Genomic DNA, 21,667 nt, shown 5'->3' on the forward strand with positions numbered 1-21,667 from the left:
ACGAAAAAAAATTGAAAAAATAAAAAAATAATAAAATAAAATAAAATTACATTAAATTAAACTTTTTTCCGAAAGTTACCGGATCAATATCCAGAAAGGGACTATCAACATCGATAAACCTCCCTAAAACCTTCATAGAGAAACTTTATCGCTAGAAGAGGAAGAATTAGATTGGAAAATGTAGAGAAAGCGATCACGGAAGCTTGCTGTTTTATTTTCTTAAAATATTTCTCGCACCATAAATTGTTTGTGACGGTAAGCAATAATAATATTATTTGGATGAATTTGCGCGATGGTGCATTAAATCAACAAAACAAATTTCTAATTATGTTTTCTATATATACCAAAAATGTATGTGAACATTGTAATAAACGTTTGCAACTACACGCGCTGACGAACACTAACCGCCCCATTTATGATTCACCTAACCACTGACGTTTGAATCTATTTAATTATACAAATAGAAATGTACTTTACACACTATATTTTGAACTTTAATTATTTATAAGCAATAATATTAATATTTTACACGCTCTGACGTCAAAATGCATAAATGTACGGCGTAACGTTACAAGCGACGTAACTTATTACATATTATATAATTTAAAATATTATTTTTAGCATAATTAATGTCAATATATCAACTAATTGAATTACGTTACTATGATTTATATAATTCAACTCATATAATTCAACTTACATAGGTAAATAATTAAGCGTTTTTTAATCAACGTCAAGACGTTGACGCTGATTGGCTTTTGCAGCGAATTTTCGTTTTTTGAATGACGTAGGCACATCAATTGCCGCTGTTGGATCCAAGGCAACAATAGTTTTCTCTTTGAAACGTTTTACCGGAGGTTCAGCTGGTATATCTGACACTACTGGCGGCACATAATACTGATCAGTTTTCGGTAACTCCAAGTCGATAGGTTTGGGAGGTGGTCTGAAAAATGAATTAAACTTTAAGAACTTAATATATAAAGCCTCAATTAAGTCTAGTGATTACGAGAAAATTGTTGTAGCCATACCAATCTAGAAGTATAAGAAGCAAAGGCAAAATGAAAAAGTGCATCTTATTACTATGCAGTTAAATTACTGTAAAAGTTTAGCCCTGTTGTTGTTGTAGCGATTTCGACACTCCCCGATGATGGTCCTTTGCTGGATGCAGATCCGGTACGTTCCGGAACCAAGCACCATAAAGGAACTAACCCGACCATCTCGGGGACGATTTATATGGCCACATTAACCTTCAAGGCCATCCCTCCCTCCCCACCCTTAGTTCCATGAGGAGCTTGGGGTTGCCAGAGCCTCTTCCTTTAATGAAACAGGATTAGGTTAGGTGAGGTTGACAATTGCGTTGGAGAAGCTATATATTGGGCTGTCAACCTTTTGAGAGGGTTGCGCTACACAACCCCTTGAATCAATTTGGTATTTTAGACGCCTTTTACGACAGGCATACCTACCGCGGGTATATTCTAAGACCCGTAACCCGCTGGGGTTAGTTTGGCCCTAGTCCTAGAATGCTGTTCAAGTCGGACTATTGGGGACTTAACTTAAAGAGTGCGCTGACCCTTTGCTGTGGTCAAATTTAAAGAACTGGATGTGATTTGAATATCTTCAAGCTAACCGCAAAAAATATTTTCGAGAGCTGAAAATGCATCATCATCATTAATTGGCGCAAACGCAAGCACATTCAGTATTAAATCTCTGAGTAAAATCCGAGTTTTTCTAGAAGATACGCATCAGCGGTTCTACCGTTTGCCAGTAAAAGGGGAATTCTGCGGTGACATAGTTATTGGCAACAGTTTAGATAGTGAAATTTATTCGCATTGTTGCGAGCTTAGATCGGACTCTAAAGAAAGATTCATGTCACGGGTACTTATTTCCAGACTTTAGTAACCAGTTGAACATTAATTGCCAAACGGGAGTTTATTGATTGATAAGGACCCGATTAAGGACTACATGAATTTATTAATTAGTAGAAATGTAGTTGGAAGAACTGAAATGATATCGATTTATGCTCAAAATGGATAAGTTACGACCAAGGTCATACAATATACTGTACCAGAGAAATTCAACTAATTTAGTCTTCAAAAGAAACAAATAAATCAATTTAGTCAAACAATGTATAACTTACTTCTGCTCCACAACTTGCCACTCGCCGATTTTCTGAGCCACAGCCTCTTCCTGTGTTTTATATGACTGCTTTACTTCAAGTCGCTGTTGCACTTCTTGTGGCGTTTCAGGTTTGCGAAACATTTTCAAACGTTCACGATTATAACGTGCCACTTCCTCGTTGACATTTTCACGAAACTTCTTTGCTTGAGAAGCATGTTCCACTTCTTGCTTTTTAACTGCCAATTCATTTATACGTTGATATTCGGCATAGCTAAGAAATCCTTCTGTTGGTGCCTCCCACACCGACTCATTCGTTTTAACATTCCAATAATATGTGTAACCTTCATCAGAAACACCCTCGACCCAAAGTGATGCATTTGGCACAGTTTCAGGATCTACTTTTTTTATTGAAACACGCCTACTATCATCATCTTCTTCATCAGAATTGCCTGGCAAACGCATTGGATCAACTTGTTTGCCTCGTACTGCACCCGTTGAAGTAGAAGCGACTGCGGGCACGGTTGTGTTGACATCCAATGCAGCGTTTATTGTGCGCGCTGTATAATCGCCGCTGGCGTGTATGTCTTGTGCATATGAACGCATTGCAGCTTCCTCCATTTTCCGTATTTCTGCATCCATCTTCTTGCGCTCACGCTCGGCTTTTTCACTGTTGCGACTAATGTCTGTGATGCGTTGCGCCACATTGGCTTTATGGCGTTTGCCATTTTCATGAAAGGAGATGCTCTGTGAAGAACGAGTTATATTTTGAAATATGGACTTTTTATATTGAATTATTAAAACACTTACCGCTTTGTTGTCGCCAATGTAACATTTGCAGAAATCGCAATATTTTCGCTCATTTGACTTCCAGTAATCAGTCCTTGAAAGAAAACCATTGAAATAATATGTATACCAACAACTAAATATGTAGTCAAATGCCAACTATAGATTTGAAATAGTTAACTAACAATTTAGCTTAATATTAATTTATTATTTCGGAAAACTTACATTTTATTTATTAATTTCTCCTAGCAGTTTGTAAACAACTTTGCCCAACGCAAAACACGTTCCACTGACTTGACAATTAGAACAGCTGACAGTCGACAATACAGTGCAACTGCACTGCAAAGTTTGTTTGGGTTCGTACCTTTGATAAACGAATAAACGCTAGCGAATTTTTACGTTAAGAATTCAAAAAATCTAATTTTGCTCAATTGAAAAAACTTCTTGCTAGAGGCGATCCATAAACTACAGGTCAAGGTCAGCGTCACGCTTTATGGAGGAGAACTCTAAACAAGATTTGTGGTTTTTTTAAAGGTAAAGACACTCTCTGAAAGTTTAAGGGAGTGTTATCGATATTGATGGTCCCTTGCCGGATATAGATCCTGGTCATCTCCTTATCAAATTAATCACGTAATGACCGACAAGCAGTTGGTATAATCCTATGATGCTTCCAGTGTTGTTATAGGAGTAACAATTGTAAAGGTTGTACTATGGGAGTAACAAAAAACTAAGGTCTCCTCAAAGTTTTAGGAGAGTGCTGCAGAGTCGGATCTTAATCGGGTACGCTAGCTTACTACTTAAAAGAAATACATAGAAGGAAGCTATAGGCCTGTCAAAACCCCGCGCTCAGAACTATCACGAACTATCTTCTTATGCCGCTGGAACTACAGTGAGAGAGACGAAATTCTGAACCAACAATGTCTGTTAAGTACTCAGAAGCCTGGGCATCATAACAGACATCTGAATTAAGATGTCACTCCTCTCAAGAAGGCAAAGAGTCATCTCCGCAAGAATTGCGAAGAAACCCAATAATTCAGCCGGTTGAATCAAAAGAGCATAAAAAGGCCTTTAGAGTCATCCAAAACGAGTCGACAAAATTCTATGGCGATAAATGCACGTCGAACATCGTTCTCTATGACAAATCCACGCAACTTGCAGTTGGGGAGAGCAGACTGCTCACGGGGGATTCAAGGGGTTGTGTAGCGCAATATATAGCTTCTCCAACCCAATTGTCAACCTCACCTTCGAGCGGCGAATCCCGTTTCACTAACAGACGAGGCTCTGGCGACCCCAAGCTCCTCATGGAACTTGGGGGTGGGGAGGGAGGGATGGCCTGAAGGTTTAATGTGGCCATATAAATCGTTCCCGAGATGGTCGGGCCAGCACCTTAATGGTGCTGTGTTACCGGAGCGTATCAGATCTGTATCCGACAAAGGACCATCACATCGATAACACTCCCCAATGCCTTCGGGGAGTAACTAATCGCTACAACAACAACAACAACAGACTGCTCACGAAAACGCGCGTCCCTCTGGCACACCTAAGATCTGGATATTGTAATAGATTAAACTTTTACTTATTCCGCATCAACATCGATATACGAAATGTATGTCCTGCACGTAATGTGCCTCCAGATGTCACCAACAATCTTACAATTATAATGCCTGTTGTTGTTGTTGTTGTTGTAGCAATGCTCGCCCCACCTAATAGCCGCGACCGATCACAAATTGTCATCAATATCCTCTAACGGGAGTCCAAGGAAACTTGCCGTTTCAACAGGGGTGGACCATAAGGAAAGGGGTGTTAAAGGCGTTGGTTCCTCATTACAATTAAAGAGATGGTTGGTGTCATGTGGGGACACATTGCAAGCAGGGCATACATTTTGTATGTCGGGGTTGATTCTGGATAGGTAAGAGTTTAACCTGTTACAGTATCCAGAACGAAGTTGAGCAAGAGTGACACGCGTTTCCCTGGGGAGTATGCGTTCCTCTTCTGCGAGTTCTGGATATTTTTCTTCAAGTACTGGATTCACCGGGCAATTCCCGACATAAAGGTCCGACGCCTGTCTATGGAGTTCACCAAGGACCTGCTTGTGTTTTTCCGCTTCATACGGCTGGGTTCTCAGGTGCCGTATTTCCTCAAAATGCTTACGGAGATGACTCCTTAGGCCCCTAGGCGGTGCTGGTTCGTCAATCAGATGTCTGTTGGGATGCCCAGGTTTCTGGGTATTCAACAGGAACTGTTTGGTCAGCATCTCATTTCTCTCCCTGATGGGGAGTATTCTCGCCTCATTATGCAGATGGTGTTCTGGGGACATAAGAAGACAGCCCGTGGCGATTCTGAGAGCAGTATTTTGGCAGGCCTGTAGTTTCTTCCAGTGGGTGGTTTTTAGGCTTGGCGACCATATAGGTGACGCGTAGCACGTAATCGGCTGGCTAATTGCTTTGTATGTGGTCAAGAGCGTTTCTTTATCTTTTCCCCAGGTACTGCCAGCAAGGGATTTGAGGATTTTATTACGGCTCTGAATTCTTGGAACAATTGCGGTTGCGTGCGCACCAAAATGTAGATCCTGATCAAACGTCACACCCAAGATTTTGGGGTGTAGGACAGTCGGTAGCGTAGTGCTATCGACGTGGATGTTCAATATGGTCGACATTTGGGGCGTCCATGTTGTAAATAAGGTCGCGGAAGATTTAGTCGGTGACAATGCCAGGTTTCGCGAGGCGAAAGAACTGGAGAGATCAGGGAGATAGCCGTTTATTTTATTGCATAGCTCATCGATCTTTGCGCCTGGGCCTGTGGCCATTATTGTGCAGTCATCGGCGTAGGAAACGATTGTGACTCCTTCCGGTGGTGAAGGTAGCTTAAATATGTAGAAATTAAACAAAAGCGGGGATAGGACACCACCCTGTGGCACCCCTTGTTTAATTCTCCTTTGTTTTGATGTTTCGTTTCTGAATTGCACCGACGCCTGCCGACCACCCAGATAATTTGCGGTCCACCTTTTAAGACATGGGGGAAGGCCCTTCCAGGTCTTGCAGTAACGAACCATGGTTGACCGTATCAAAAGCTTTTGATAGGTCTAACGCTACGAGTACTGTTCTATGGTGGGGATATTGATTCAAACCGCAATTTATCTGGGTGCTAATGACATTTAGCGCGGAGGTAGTGCTATGGAGTTTTCTGAAGCCATGCTGATGAGGGGCTAGCTGCAAATGTGCTTGGAAATAAGGGAGCAAAATGGCTTCAAGCGTCTTTGCCACTGGCGATAGGAGAGATATCGGACGATATGACTCACCAACGTTAGCTGGTTTCCCAGGCTTTAGTAGCGGGACCACCTTTCCATTTTCCATTTCTCGGGTATGACAAAGGTGGAAAGAGACAGGTTGGAGACATGCGCTAAATATTGGAAACCCTCTTTCCCTAGGTTTTTAAGCATCGGCATGGCTATGCCGTCTGGGCCCACTGCTTTGGATGGTTTAGCGTGACCAATGGCGTCCTCAACCTCTCTAGTGGTGATGGTAATTGGTGACGCACTGAGTTTGTGTTTATGTGCGTGTCTATTGGCTCTCCGTCTATCTTTGTCGACCGTAGGATGCATTATATATTGTCGGCAGAAAGCGCTCGCGCATTTTTTCGCATCCGACAGCACCTTATCGCCAAAGGCGATGGAAGCTTTGTCTTTGTGCTTAGTCGGATTCGATAGGGACTTTACGGTGGACCAAAGTTTACCTACACCGGTAGAGAGGTTACAACCTCTTAGGTGCTCTTCCCATTTCGCCCGCTTGTGTTCGTCCACAAGCAATCTGATGCGTTGGTTTATATCCCTTATTTGGGGGTCGCCTGGATCAAGCTGTCTTATAAGGTCGCGTTCCCTCGCTAAGCTCGCGGCCTCCGCCGGGAAGTGGGGCCGGATTTCGGGAATTCTCCCGGCGGTAATGAAATGTGCCGAGGCGGATTCAATGACCTTACGGAAGGCACGCTCCCCTTGGCGGGCATCAGTCGGGATAGGGAGGGCAGCAAAGCTGCTGTCTGTTGCAGATTTATATTCTTCCCACTTTCCTTTTTTGAAGTTTATGAAAGTGCGTTTTTCGATGACGATGAAGTCGGCGGTACGCTCGAACGAAATAAGTATGGGCAGGTGGTCGGATGCCAATGTTACCATCAGCTGCCAGTTGACGCAGTTTACGAGTTCTGCGCTCACGATTGAGATATCTGGCGAGCTATGACAGCTTCCTACCATACGTGTGAGGGCGTCTCCGTTTATTGTGCAGAACGTCGTTTCGTCTATTTGATCCGCCAACATCTCACCCCTACTGTCCGCCCGCAAGTTTGAATGCCATAGGTCGTGATGGGCATTGAAATCGCCTAAGATAATGCGATTGTTGCCAGTGAGTAAGGCCTCGATATTAGGGCGGTATCCACTGGGGCAACAGGTGACAGGAGGGATGTAGATGTTGATGATTTCTAGATTTGCATCGCCTGACCAGACAGATAGGCCTTGACGTTCTAAGACATTGTCACTGCGGTCGATGCCAGGATCAAATATATGATATTGCACAGAGTGGTGTATAATAAACGCGAGGCCGCCTCCATTTCCGCTCTCGCGGTCTTTCCTGTGGACATTATAACCAGAGCAGGTCTGCAATGCAGATCTTGCTGTGAGTTTAGTCTCTTGAATCGCAGCAATGCGGATGTTATGCCGCTTCATGAAATTGACTATCTCCGTAATCTTCCCAGTTAGTCCATTACAGTTGAACTGCAGAATTCTGAAGTGCATGAGGGGTGACGCCGCCACTCTAGGGGTAAGTGAGGGGTGACTACGCCTAGGTTGTGGAAGGCCAGGACGCAATTGCTGTTGTGGCCTTGGGACTGGGCGCCCTTGGGCAAGCATTGGAGTACCCGGATGATTTGGGTTTGCGACCTGGCAACATGGCGCGATGAAACCCGTCGAGGGGTTGCCGTCGCGGAGACCAGAACATCTAGGAAAGTGGCACCACCCAAGGCAGGAGCTGCATTGAGCGGATGTCGGAAACCTATATATTATGTGCTGGCAGACGGTGCAAACGGAGGCAGGGACTAAGAGTCTGTTTCCCTGACCGGCACGATTGCTGCCAGAAAAGAGGGGGGGGGGGGGAGAAGAAGACGGGGGCAGGGGCTGATGCTCAGCATTGCTACCAGCTCTACTACGAAGGTAGTAGTTATGAGTGGTAACAGCTGTTTGAGTTGTTGGCGCCGTGGGGCGCGAGCAGCAGCGGGTACTTGTTGTGGCTTGCTGAGCAGCGAAGCTGCTGGAAGGTAGTGGGGATACGCTTAGGCGTAGACTACGGGACGCCCTTGGGCGTGAGCAGCAAGGAGCCACAAAAGATTTATAAAAGTTACGTGGACGTCGGGTTTTGGGATCAAGCCCAGAACAACCTGTCCGATGCAACCATCCCTTGCACGAGACACACTGAACAGAGTGTGACCATCCTAAAAAGATTCTTTTCTGACAAATGCAGCAAAACCATTTCTCAGGACCGGGGTCAGGAGACGGACCCGGATTGGGTTCGATACCTTCCCGGAGTAAGAGAATATGTAGCAGTCCTGCTGCAAGGAGCTGCTGGGAGGATGACAATTTGTGGGAGGGACGAAACAAATTAAATGGGGTCACACTGAAATGACAGTCCTTGGTCGGGAAAAATCCCGAGTCGCTCCGGTACATAGAACCGACTGCCTTGGGAAGCGAATTATAATGCCTCTTATACCATTGTATCCTTGGTCCAACCCTAAAATCACTCCCGTAGGCTTATGGAGTGTTACACAGTCGCCTGCCGTATTAAATCCGTCACTTGCAGTCTCTGGTGCGAGCCTGACAGTTTTGTCAAAGAACTATTTTTTATTTCCTCTAAATTTCGTGTCTGTGTTTAGTTGCTTCCTTCTATAGCATACCTACCGCGGGAATATTTCAAGCCCCTTAACTTGCGAGGATGCAGAATGCTGCACGCAACAAATGTGACACCTAATGTAAAGTCAGGAAATGGTCCTTTTCGTAATCTTAAGATAAATTCATAAGAACCAAAGGCAGACATCATCGCTATGTAGGAAGCGTGATGAACGGAGAAAGGAATGTAGACAATCCCCTGTTGAGAGATTTTGTTAACCTAACGGTGAAACAGATGATTCTATCATCAGGACTAAGCGCGATGGTATAAGCACTTTCAGTCGCTTCTCATTGCTGGCGTGTGCCGATGATATCACTGATGATATCTTCTGAGGAGGTCATGAAAAAAACCTTAAAAATCAAAGTCGAAAAAAAGTAAAAAAAAAATGAAATTTCTCAGGCTCGGAAATTATTTTTTTAGGTATGCGTAGTGGAAATTTTTTTTCCTGAGCCCAAATCCTATCGAAAAATCGATGGCGCGATATCGGTTTATAAATCGACACAGTCTAGTGTATTAAAAACAAATTACCTGCCGCGATATGTAATTTCAATTTACGTTATTAGACACTAAAGACTACAAAAAAGCTTAACTTATATTAAGTTTCTTTCTCTGCTCTGCTTCTTTGCATTATTTTTGTATTTTTTATCCTAATCGCGCTTACGTGAAAACCCTTCCCACCACAGCAGCAGGATTTGTGAAGGCTAAAAGCTTTGCAATACATTTTTATAAAATCAGAGAGCTGCAAAAAACAAAACTATGTAGGCTGGAGTGTTGGTAACAATAATTCTTAATAAGAGCGATGGAAAGCACCAATGGGCATTAGAAAGCTGTGAGGTGGAGTACGATTTACGTATACGAATTTTACATTAACATGGCACAGTCAAACACCCGTTACGTATCACCCACCACAACTCACAACTCGTCAGCACTCACACAATACTATCGGTACATGGGCGGATCTAGAGAGACATTTTGAGGGGAACTTCGCAAACAAATCCGATTTCGGTAGCCTCTTTCCACTTGATCGGTGGTGACGTCTAGCGATTTTTCTTTCTATAGCCGATTAAAGTCCACCGAAAAAATGTTTCATACTTATCCCTTCATCGGTCATTCCGTCAGTCTATCCGTCCAAGGAGTGATCCCAAATGTTATTTTTATACTCAGCTGAGCAGAGCTCACAGAGTATGTTCACTTTGTTCGCATAACGGTTATCCGTAACGGCATAAACTAATCGAGATAGATATAGACTTCTATATATCAAAATGATCTGGGCGAAAAAAGAAATTCATTTAGCCATGTCCGTCCGTCAGTCCGTCCATCCGTAAACACCAAAACTTGAGTAAATTTTTAGATATCTTGATAAAATTTGGTATGTAGGTTCCTCCATCTCAGATCGCTATTTAAAATGGGCGAAATCGGACCATAACCACGCCCACTTTTTAGATATCGAAAATTTCGAAAAACCGAAAAAGTGCGATAATTCATTACCAAAGACGGCTAAAGCGATGAAACTTGGTAGGTGGGTTGACCCTATGACACAGAATGGAAAATTAGTAAAATTTTGGACAATAGGCGTGGCACCGCCCACTTTTAAAAGAAGGTAATTTCAAAGTTTTGCAAACTGTAATTTGGCAGTCGTTGAAGATATCATGATGAAATTTGGCAGGAACATTACTCCTCTTACTATAAGAAAAATTCAAAATGGGCGTGGCTCCGCCCTTTTTCATTTAATTCGTCTACAATACTTTAAATACCATAAATCAAACAAAAATTTACTAATCCCTTTGAAATTTGGTAGGGGCATAGATTTTATGACGTTAACTGTTTTCTTTGAAAATGGGCGAAATCGGTTGAAGCCACGCCCAGTTTTTATACACAGTCTTCCGTCTGTCCTTCCGCTCGGCCGTTAACACGATAACTTCAGCAAAAATCGACATATCTTTACTAAACTTAGTTCACGTACTTATCTGAACTCACTTTATCTTGGTATAAAAAATTGTCGAAATCCGACCACGCCCACTTTTTCGATATTGAAAATTACGAAAAATGAAAAAAATGCCATAATTCTATACCAAATATGAAAAAAGATATGAAACATGGTAATTGGATTGGTTTATTGACGCAAAATATAACTTTAGAAAAAACTCTGTAAAATAGCTGTCACACCTACCATATTAAGTAGAAGAAAATGACAAAAGTTCTGCAGGGCGCAATCAAACGCCCTTGGAATCTTGGCAGGAATACTGTTCCTGGTATTACATATATAAATAAATTAGCGCTACTCGACAGATGATGTTTTGGGTCACCCTGGTCCACATTTTGGTCGATATCTCGAAAACGCCTTCACATATACAACTACCACCACTCCCTTTTAAAACCCTCATTAATACCTTTAATTTGATACCCATATCGTACAACACATATTTTAGTGTCACCCCTGGTTCACCTTTATGGCGATATCCTGAAATGGCGTCCACCTATAGAACTATGGCCCACTCCCTTTTAAAATACTCTTTAATACCTTCCATTTGAAACCCATGTCATACAAACACATTCCAGGGTTACCCTAGGTTAATTTTGCTATACGGTGATTTTCCCTTATTTTGTCCCCAAAGCTCCCAGCTGAGTATGTAATGTTCGTTTACACCCGAACTTAGCCTTCCTTACTTGTTTGCCATTACATTCATTCAAAGAATTATTTTGTGGTGATATTCAAAATGCTACTTGTTACCACGACGAAAACTCGCGCTAAAAATGGGCATAATAGGTATGCATATGTGCTTCACAATAACTAGGAGTAGGGAGGGAGAATATAGTCATAAGCGAGAGCAGACAAAAGTGCTACAACAGATAGGTCTGACTCTGTGAGCAAAATTAACAGAAAATCAATCCGTTATGGAACAACAAGTGAATCTTATCAGAGAACAATATTGTTCATAAAAATAGATACATATACACAGCAATTTCATATATTAATTAATGGATTAAAGAGCGATCAACTTGCCGAAACATTGTCATATCTAGCTTAAAGTTTAAGCATTATAAGGTCCATAAAGCTACACCGCTGTCACCCGATCGAAAAATACGGCATTAGACCGAAATTATTCCTACAGAACATTGACAAAAATGTATAATTTTACCCGAAATTCTGCTAGAGACGCAAGGTTTCAAACCCCGGTCAAAGTTCTGTCAGAATGTAAAGCTCGACCTGGTAACCAATGTTCAGAGAATGCTATGCTCTTAAAAGGAGGCAGCACGCAGCGAAGATGATATTATTCCACCCACTATGCACAATAAATGCTACCATAGGCTTTGTCATTGTACTTTGTGGCTGCGAATATGCAAAATATGAAATAAAAACTAAAAAACACTTCCACAGAATATAAAAATTGTATGTATTTTTGCAGTAGTCAATATACATTTTTCCCCCAGTTCTTACAACCCCCGTGGATCCGCCATTGATCTCGTATACGTAATCCTCATAATGAGAGAGAGACAGAAGTGTAAATGATAATCCGCAATGCTTTATATGACTCGCATCATTGTTGCTGCTAGTGGGATGACAACTGGGTATTAATTACACAATTTGGGGAGTTTGAGTGTTAACAGGTATGCTTTTATGTCTGTTCAGAATTCGTTTGATTTCAGACCAGCTGCTTAAAACTTAAAATCCCATAGCTTGTGAACATTTTTGTATAAAAATGCTATATAAACTCCGAATGGTGTTGGTGGGAAATTTTGCCATAGCTTTGTACTTATACAATAGGTATGCTCCGGATGTGAGTTTGCCGCGACCGAATTTTTCAAATCAAATTTTTAGAAATTGGGGTCGGAATCAAGGAAATTTTCTTTTGAGAAGCTACTCATGAAACGCGAAGCTAATAAGCGTAAGGGTTGCTTTCTGAGATTAGGTTTATTAGCTTTGTATTCTACAGTACAAATAACCCTACAGTCTGATGAAATCTTAAAAATATATACATATTCAATAGGAGAATACAACAATTACTTATGTATTAGATCTGGATAAAGAAAATCGATAAACTTAATGAAAAAGAAGTAAGGAAATCTAAGTTCGGTTGAAACCGAACATTACATACCCAGCTGTGCACTTTAAAAGATGTTGTTGTTTCGTGTGCTTAATAGTGTTACAAGGCTGCGCAATAATACATACATATGGTTCTATTCTGAACCAATTTTTCTTCGAGTTATGGCTCTCGTCATAAAAGGGGCGGTGCCACGCCCATTTTTTTTTATTTGAAGTTTTTCCTATTTATTGTTATAAATCCACTTGGGAAATGAAATACCATTGGTATAAAGCTCTTTTTTGCAAAGATATAGCTTATTTTATTCATCCACGACCCTTTTAAAAATCTTTTATATAAAAGTGGGCGAAGTCCTTAACCGATTTCGTTAATTTTTCTTCAAAACATTTCATTTAGTAAAGGCGACCTCTCTGCCGAATTCTGTTACGATAGGTTTAACGATTTTTGTTTTATGATTAATAATATTTGTAAAATTTATTTTATCACAAGTGGGCGGTGCCACGCTCATTAAAATTTTTTTTTTTTTAATTTTTATCAAGAGTCTCAATATCAGTCCACACGTCAAATTTCAACATTCTAAGTGTATTATTTACTAAATAATCAGGTAGGCGTGGTTATCATCGGATTTCGCTCATTTTCAATAACAATCTATTATGGGTCAAGATAAGCTCGTGTACCAAATTTGGTGAAGATATCTCAATATTTACTCAAACTATCGTGTTAACGGACAGAGGGAAGGACGGAATTGGCTCAATTAAATTATTTGTCGATACTGGTGATTTTGATATATGGAAGTCTATATCTATCTCGATTCCTTTATACCTGTACAACTAACAGTTATCCAATCAAAGTTACAAGTACAGCTGGGTAAAACAAGTTATTGAATTCGTTTAGGATACGCGTAGTGGGTGCATTACACCTTTACACCCTAGAGGTGCTGGGCGGTCAACTATGCCATTAATTGTATTGGAAATGAAGGAAAGAGCGAGTACTGTCCTTCTGTTTTCTAAAGATCTAAGGTTAATTAATGGCATACGTGAATGGGTGCAATGAATGGTGCGCAATGCATGTTTTAGAAACATTTTATGAAATCGCTCCGACTGTTGATCTCCAAAAAGCTTGAAGGCATATGGAAAACTCTGCAGTGCGATATCGACAAAACCCATTACCGCGTGAACATACATTTGAGAGAGTGTAATTAATATGACTGCAAAAAGAAAACATTGGCTCAAAAGTCACTCCAAGATCTTTTACTTCTGTATTTTCCTTTAAAACGAAGTGGAACCATTTGTTAAGTTTCAATGATAGTCGTGACCTAAGAGACCTGCGTTGGAATTCATTAACTTTTTTAACGACATTTGCCATCGCTTTATTTGCGAATCAATAACTCAACAATTTCGTTATTCAGTAACTATTTGGTATCGATATTTGTTTATCGACGATCAGCTGTGTTGTTAAATAAACGGCAAGTAAATTGGCTGCGTTAAAAATCACGAAATTAATATTTCTGGCAATTTTAGTTAAAAAAGAAAATCGGAATTTTAACTAAATGCTTTCAAACCCGAAAAGTTCCTTTATTTATAAATCAAATGGAATTTGAGTACTTGGCGTATGTTTAATCACAAGATGAAGAATTACTAAGTCCATCGTCTTAGAGAAGTATATAACCCATTCCACTTGAATGCAACGGAGTTTCGAAAGCTGTATCGACTAACCCCAGACTTGCCTCAGGATATTATTTCTCAACTTGATAGCACATTAAGGGGGACAAGATTAACTGCGATATCAACAGAGAAAGAAAATAAAAAAGAAATTAATACCGCATTTACTTTTGTTAAAATATGTAAAAACTTGCACAATTAAAAGCAGTTAGTATACGGAATTTATTTATTTTTGGTATTCCTTTTGTGCTTTTCGCATTTTTTCGGTTTCCTTAAACTGTGCTGCCACCTTTCTTCTATTAAAACGAAATTTAAATGCCATTTATTTCGAGTCGTTAAAACTAAGTTAGTGAATAGTACAATAGGTAAAGCAAGCGACAAAATCGTTAATTAAAATCTCGACAAATCGCATTGTTATAAGTTAGTGAATTCCACTATTGACGACGTAAATTAGCAATTTAATTGCGAACTTTATAGAATACTAACGAACCTAGAAGAACAACGACGAAATGACGGAACAGAGACATCTAGTTCAGTGGTACACAACGTTAGCAGAGCTTCGAGCTCAAGCGTAACACTTTTTGTACCGATATGTGGATATAACGAAAACCATAAAACAAGTTTTAGCATAGAACTTACGCATGAGATATTTACTGCTTGAAGTACATCACTGCTTGCTTTTCTTAATCTCAGTCGCTGCACTTATACGACATGTAGGTGAAAGCCGAACAGTTTTTCGATGCTCTATGAGATGATTAGCTTATTGAGGAGCAAATCCTACAGCCAGAAATTGTTCCGAAATGCACACAAGCTGCGTTATCTCCTGAGAAAAATCTGAGAATATGAGATTAGTTCAATTAATATTTTTTACTATTATTAGATCTCGAAATCCTTATCCAATCGGTCACACCGAGGTTATTTAAATCGTTTTCCACCTATTCCTCCTGTGCTTCCATATGCGAGTTCTGATAAAAATGTTTCCTTAGCCGGAGCTTTATTTTTCATTCGCATAACATGGCCTAGCCAGCGTAGCCGCTGCGTTTTAATTCGCTGGACTATGTTGATGTCTGCGTAAATCTCGTACAGCTCATCATTAAATTTTCTTCGGTACCTGCCATAGCCAACGCGTAAAGGTCCCTAAATCTTTCGAAGAACTTTTTTCTCGAACACTCCCGTGTCGTTGAGGATTACTAGAAAGTAATCTGGTTGGACGAATGTGGCGCAACTCTGTACTCACTGAGGGCATTCACAAAAGACAAAAATGTTTTCGAGTGGAAGCATAGAAAGTTCCCATACATGCCATCTTAACCTAACCTAACCTAAAGTCATCTTTAGAAAACAAAGATTATGGTCATTAATGGCGCTTTTTTCAAAAAATAATGGCGCCATGTTGTTTCTTCTCCTCTATCGTGAGTTTGTGTGTTGCTTTCACAAAATATTTTCTGCTACATAAGTAAAGAGGTCAGATTACCTACAAATAGAGCCACTTTGCATACCACTTGGTGGCATAGTTCAAAAGTTAGAATTTAAGTGTGCAACTTGAGGTTAAAATTTTTTCCAGAAAAGAAAACGCCATAAGTCTCTCATCATAACTGTTTTCTTAAATCAGTGAGTAACCGAAATCGGAATCAGAAGCTATAAGTAATTCAAAGTCTCGGCTTTCCTGAATTGGAATCGAAAGCGAACGTTCGTAACATCCCTATAATGCAGTACTTCTTTGTATGTGTGGACTTTGATGATTTGTTATGTGTATTGGTGTTGGATGAAATGGTAATGGTAGAATCATAATGACAACTGAAATGTAATCACTTTAATTACTCAAAAGGCGTTGCCATATGTACTGGTGCACCAATAAAGCAATGAGCCCATCAGTTAATTATAATCATACAAAATGGCTGATCATAACCAAAAAACAAGCATGACTGAGAGATTTGGCGATATAGGTAATTTACATTGAGTAGTAACTGAAGGTTACAGGTCAACCTGATATCTCCTTGCAGGTAACATCAAATATAAAAATTGATTTCTGCTACTAGAAGTTGTAGAAGGCATCAATTCAGCCAGAAGCCCGTCTACTTACTTAATTGGCGCTTAACTGTTTAAACGGTTATGGCCGTCCAACAAGGGGCGCCAGTCGCTCCTTCTCTCTGCAAACCGGCGCCAATTGGTCACACCAAGGGAGTTTAAATCGTTTTCCACCTGGTCCATCCAACGGAGTGGGGGCCGCCCTCTACCTCTGCTTCCATAGGTGGGTTTCGATAGAAACACTTTCTTAGCCGGAGCGTCGCCTTTCATTCGAATAACATGGCCTAGCCAGCTCAGCCGCTGCGTTTTATTTCGCTGAACTATATTGATGTCTGCGTATATCTCGTACAGCTCATCGTTAAATCTTCTTCCATAAATCCATAAATATTTCTACGAACTTTTCTCTCGAACACTCCCAGAGCCGTTTCGTCTGATGTTGTCACGGTCCATGCTTCTGCACCATATAGAAGGACGGGAACGATAAGTGACTTGTAGAGTTTGATTTTCGTTTGCCGAGAGAGGACTTTAATTTTCAATTGCCTACCTAGTCCAAAGTAGCATTTATTGGCAAGAGTGAATCTTTGCTGGATTTCAGAGCTGATGTTGTTGCTAGTGTTGATGCTGGTTCTCAAATAAACGAAGTCTTTTACTATTTCGAAAGAAGCCCGTCAATAGAGAGAATTAAAATGGCTATGATGCAGCCGTAAACAATTTCACGATTATGGCTGCATGACCTGGCCCTTCAATTAATGGATTAGTTTCCAAAATAAATAGCTATCTCCCCAATCTTACCGGTTTCTTCACCTCGCGCAACTTAGTATTATCCACGGCCACCCTGCTTACGACATGGAAGGAACAGATGTCGCATATATTGGATGTACGTACAAAGAAATTGGCCGGCAGCTCATGAACGTCACCAGTTTGGTCGCCTGGTCTTAAAAATACACACTGAAAAAAGCTACAAGCCTTTCAAAATCCTGCATTCAAAACTGCCACCGGATGTCTCCTTGCGACACCCGAGCACCACCTACATAGTGAGGCCAAAGAGCACAATAAAGAGCACAACGAAATGCTGAACAGGCAGTTTTTGCTTAATTGTCACAAACCAGGACATCCTAGCAAACAACTGCTTGATCAAGCACAGCCTCCATGGGGATTAAGCGAACATCTCCTAAAGCACTATGACGAGATGCGGAAACTGCCAACACAGCCGTTTGATCCAGGCAAACATAAGCCAAATCCACACAGAATCGGTAAGCGCCTTTGTCAGGACGCGCCCGGTAAACCCCGTTATTAATTTGCAATATCCCACCCTTGCAGAAGAAGAAAGCTTATTACCAAGGGAGACGCGAGTCACCCTGCCCCAACTTCGTTCTGGATACTGTAACAGCTTAAACTATTACTTGTCCAGAATCACGACATACGTAATGCATGTCCTACGTGCGATGTGTCCCCACATGACGCCAACCATCTTCAACCATCAATTGTAATGTAGAACCAACGCCTCTAACACCTATCTCCCTATGGTCCGCCCCAGTTGAAACAGCCAGTTTCCTTGGACTCCCGTTAGAGGTTAGGTTAGGTTGAACTGGCCGGTCCATGAGGACCTCACATAGACTGATTGAGTCCGTAGTGTGACCGGAAGTTTGTTTTAACGACCAAACTGAAAAACCCTATCAAAAACAAGGACTTATGTTATAAAATAACTCCATCCTCTTGCAAATACTAAAACCTTCCTAGGACTTAAGCCACTTGCTGCTTCTAGATCTGACAGCTGTATCACTCCTAATAGCTGGAGTTTTAGCCTGGCAAGTGCAGGGCACGAGCACAGAACGTGCTCGATCGTTTCCTCCTCCAACCCGCAATTCCTACATCTGCTATCACTGACCAAGTCAAATTTAAAGGCATGTGACAGAAGGCAGTGTCCGGTCGTGCCCATTGAATGGGGCGAAGCACTGTTAATACAACAACAGCAAGGCAATTTTATATGTTCTTGTATATAACAAAAAATGTGAAGTTACTCAGCAATCACTGCTTTAGGAAATTGGATAACATCCTTACTGCCATTATTTATGTAAATACTTATAACCGTTATATATAAATAATGTCAATGTAAATACTTTGGAATCCTCATCAAAATGTACCTAAGTTCATACTCCATTGTACTTACATACATTCATATGCACACTCCCTTGGTAAAGTATCCATACTTGAATATCACAGCGGTATTCCATCAGACAGCCAACCACATTTAGCCAGCGGGTGGCACACAACAGAACATTAACCACAACAAGGCAATGAGATACCGAGAATTCACAGGCGACAAATCTGCTAAATGTTGCATATTATACATACATATGTATGTTTTTGTATAAGTACATAATACCAATACTAATGCATAATAATACAAAGGTAATTAGACAAAGAAAAAAGAAAGCAAAACATTATAAGCTATACCAAGAACAAAAAATAATGGTTGTTGGAATAAAAAAGGAAAAGCAGCGGATTTTATTCGCATGTATGTATGTATAGTCATTATAAAGTTCCGCTATATGCTATGCAAAAAATGCGATTAGTCTGGGATGAGTTGCAAAGGAGTTGTTCCCTTTTGTTTGAGTATGTACTTTGAAGAGATTAATTGTACCCATTTATACCCATATATACAAGAGCGCTGGAAGCTATCGTCGATCTAACCCCGCTGCATATATCGATAGAGCAGTCAGCTAAGCGAGCCTTCCTGAATATCGCAAAGGGGGGCTCGGGCAAGGTCATATCGTCCCAAGGCATGGCAGATAGTTTTTGATAAAAAGTATAAAGTAGAATTGGGAGACAAGGGTACATGGAAGGAAAACAGAATTGAGAGCATTCAGCAGCTACACAGAATAGTTTGGTATACCGACGGCTCAAAGACGCCAGCGGGAATTGGATCTGGAGTCGTTGGACCCAGAGCCAAGATATAAATACCCCTAGGAGCATACCCGAGAATTTTTCAAACGGAAGTATTCGCCATAAGCCAGTGCGCTGGCCTGAATCTTCAGCGCGGATACTTCAATGAAACAATCGCCATACTCAGTGATAGTCAGGCCGCCATCAGGGTGGTCCCGGTTTGAAATAAAAACAGCACTGGTCCTTTAGTGCGTCGAAAAGCTAAATCAACTAGGAGCACACAACGAACTACTGTTGGCCTGGATTCCTGGCCACAGGGGAGTTGAGGGGAATTAGTAGGCGGACAGCTTGGCCAGAGAGGCAGCAACGACATGACCAATTGGTCCCGAGCCGTTCCTGCCAGTAGGCCCGCAGGAAATTAGGGGGCATCTATTTGTAGAAGAGAGGGAAGAGAGGGGAGAACCCTGGCGCAATATGCAGACCTGAGGCAATCTAAGTTACTGTTAGGGGGTTATAGTACAACTATCGAACAACACATGCCGATTTTGTGATCGATCAGCGGAGACGGCGGACCATATACCTATAGCCATCAAATCCCTCAAGCCAGGTGAACTGATAGGGTTCATCAGAGATGTCGGCTTGGATGAGGACCTGTGAAGGAACTTAGGGCACAATAGACCAATGGTCGCAGAGCGATCCTCAATTAATTACCTATATATCTATCCATCTACCCCAACGGGATCGATAGGACCAATCCCCTTTGTACCCATATGGGAAGGAATGAAGACTCATCTCTTTTGTCATCAAAAAGTGTTAGTTTTCGTAGGAGGTTATGTACATTTTAAATGCAATATTAAAACTTGCAAAAAATTGCTAAATACATCTATGTAAAAAAGTTATTAAGTCGCCAACTCATTCCAAGAGATATGGGTCGACGATAATAGAACATATGGTCCAAGTCATTTAGGTTCTGTATAGGGCGCCGCACATTTCTTAAGTACATAATTCGAATCAATCACCTATAATTTTTCTTATTTAACTCACTTCGTTGCCGCTTCTTTTATGTTTCTTAAAATGGGCTACATAGATTTCAACCTGACTAAGCCCAACTGTACCCAAAAGAGACTAGATGGGATCAACTATGCTCCAATGTATACAAAAGAGAGCAATCGGAGATCGCTCTCTCTAGGGATTGCCCACACTATTTTTTGCAGGGTGAAATATGTGTAAGGCATAACATACATACATACATACATGCATACGTATGGATGCGCTATGTGTACTGATTCAGGGGTATGACAGCCATACCCTTAAAAATATATGTAAGGTCCTGTATAATGGTATATTAAGAGGGTTTCTTATGTCATCAGAAACTTAGTAAAGCCGGAAATAAAAATGTATAATAATGTAGTTGCGTTTGCATGTGAAGGCAAATGTAAATGTATGTATGGATGTACGAATAATTTCATAAACGCTTAGAAAATGTATATATGCATATTCTGCCTACCCCATGATTTCCGTTGCATTGCGTGAGTTGTCAAAATCCAAGATGACATCATTATGAGAAATGTAATTCCACGTTGACATTTTAATAATGATTAACGTGATAGAAAAGGCAAATTCTTTGCCGTATTTAAATCTTCTATCCTGGATGCAGCGATTTTTTTTTAGCTTTCGGGTTTGTGGATATTAGCCGCTTCTTACGACAGAAGTTCTTTTTTGCGAAATTTGCTGAGTCCCTTAATTAACAGGGGCGATAACGTCGATCATCAAAGCGCCCTGTAGGTAAACATCAAAGTGCCATCAGCGACAACACAAAGTAAAAGAGAAATATGTGTACACTGGTTGTTGTTATTGTTGTTGCATTAACAATAAAGGCATTCTCTGAAGGTTTTAAGGGAGCTTTATCGATGTTGATGCTCCTTTGCCGGATATGAATCAACTGTGCACAAATCGTTGATTCGTAATTGACCGTTTTAGTAGTCAAATGAACAAAAAAAGTTGTTGCGACAGCTTTGTACGAAAGTACCTATGTTGCGGCATTTGCAACGCAGATGAGTTTTCACTGAGATCTTTTCATGCCAGAAATACATTCGGAGTGCTTGCCGAACAGTGCCGAGGGGCGACCACGCTTTAGAAAATTTTCTTCTAATTGAAAAACCTGATTTCTAAAATTTTTATGTTGCTTTGCCCGGGGTGTGAACCCAGGGTTATCGGTGTGGTAGGC

The 21,667-nt window shown here is 40.9% G+C and overlaps 1 protein-coding gene across 1 annotated transcript; it reads right to left on the reverse strand.

Annotated features, from left to right (window-relative positions):
- Positions 1-476: 476 nt before the first annotated feature.
- On the reverse strand, positions 477-3,195 carry LOC137242704 (WW domain-binding protein 4). Its single transcript, XM_067769954.1, has 4 exons — positions 3,127-3,195; positions 2,926-2,998; positions 2,138-2,862; positions 477-943 (listed from the first exon to the last, which is right to left on the reverse strand). Coding segments are annotated over exons 1-4 (1,020 nt in total). The 5' UTR covers positions 3,129-3,195; the 3' UTR covers positions 477-723.
- Between the last annotated feature and the right edge of the window lie 18,472 nt (positions 3,196-21,667).

Source organism: Eurosta solidaginis, chromosome 2, assembly GCF_040869045.1.
Source record: "Eurosta solidaginis isolate ZX-2024a chromosome 2, ASM4086904v1, whole genome shotgun sequence".
Classification (NCBI taxonomy): domain Eukaryota; kingdom Metazoa; phylum Arthropoda; class Insecta; order Diptera; family Tephritidae; genus Eurosta; species Eurosta solidaginis.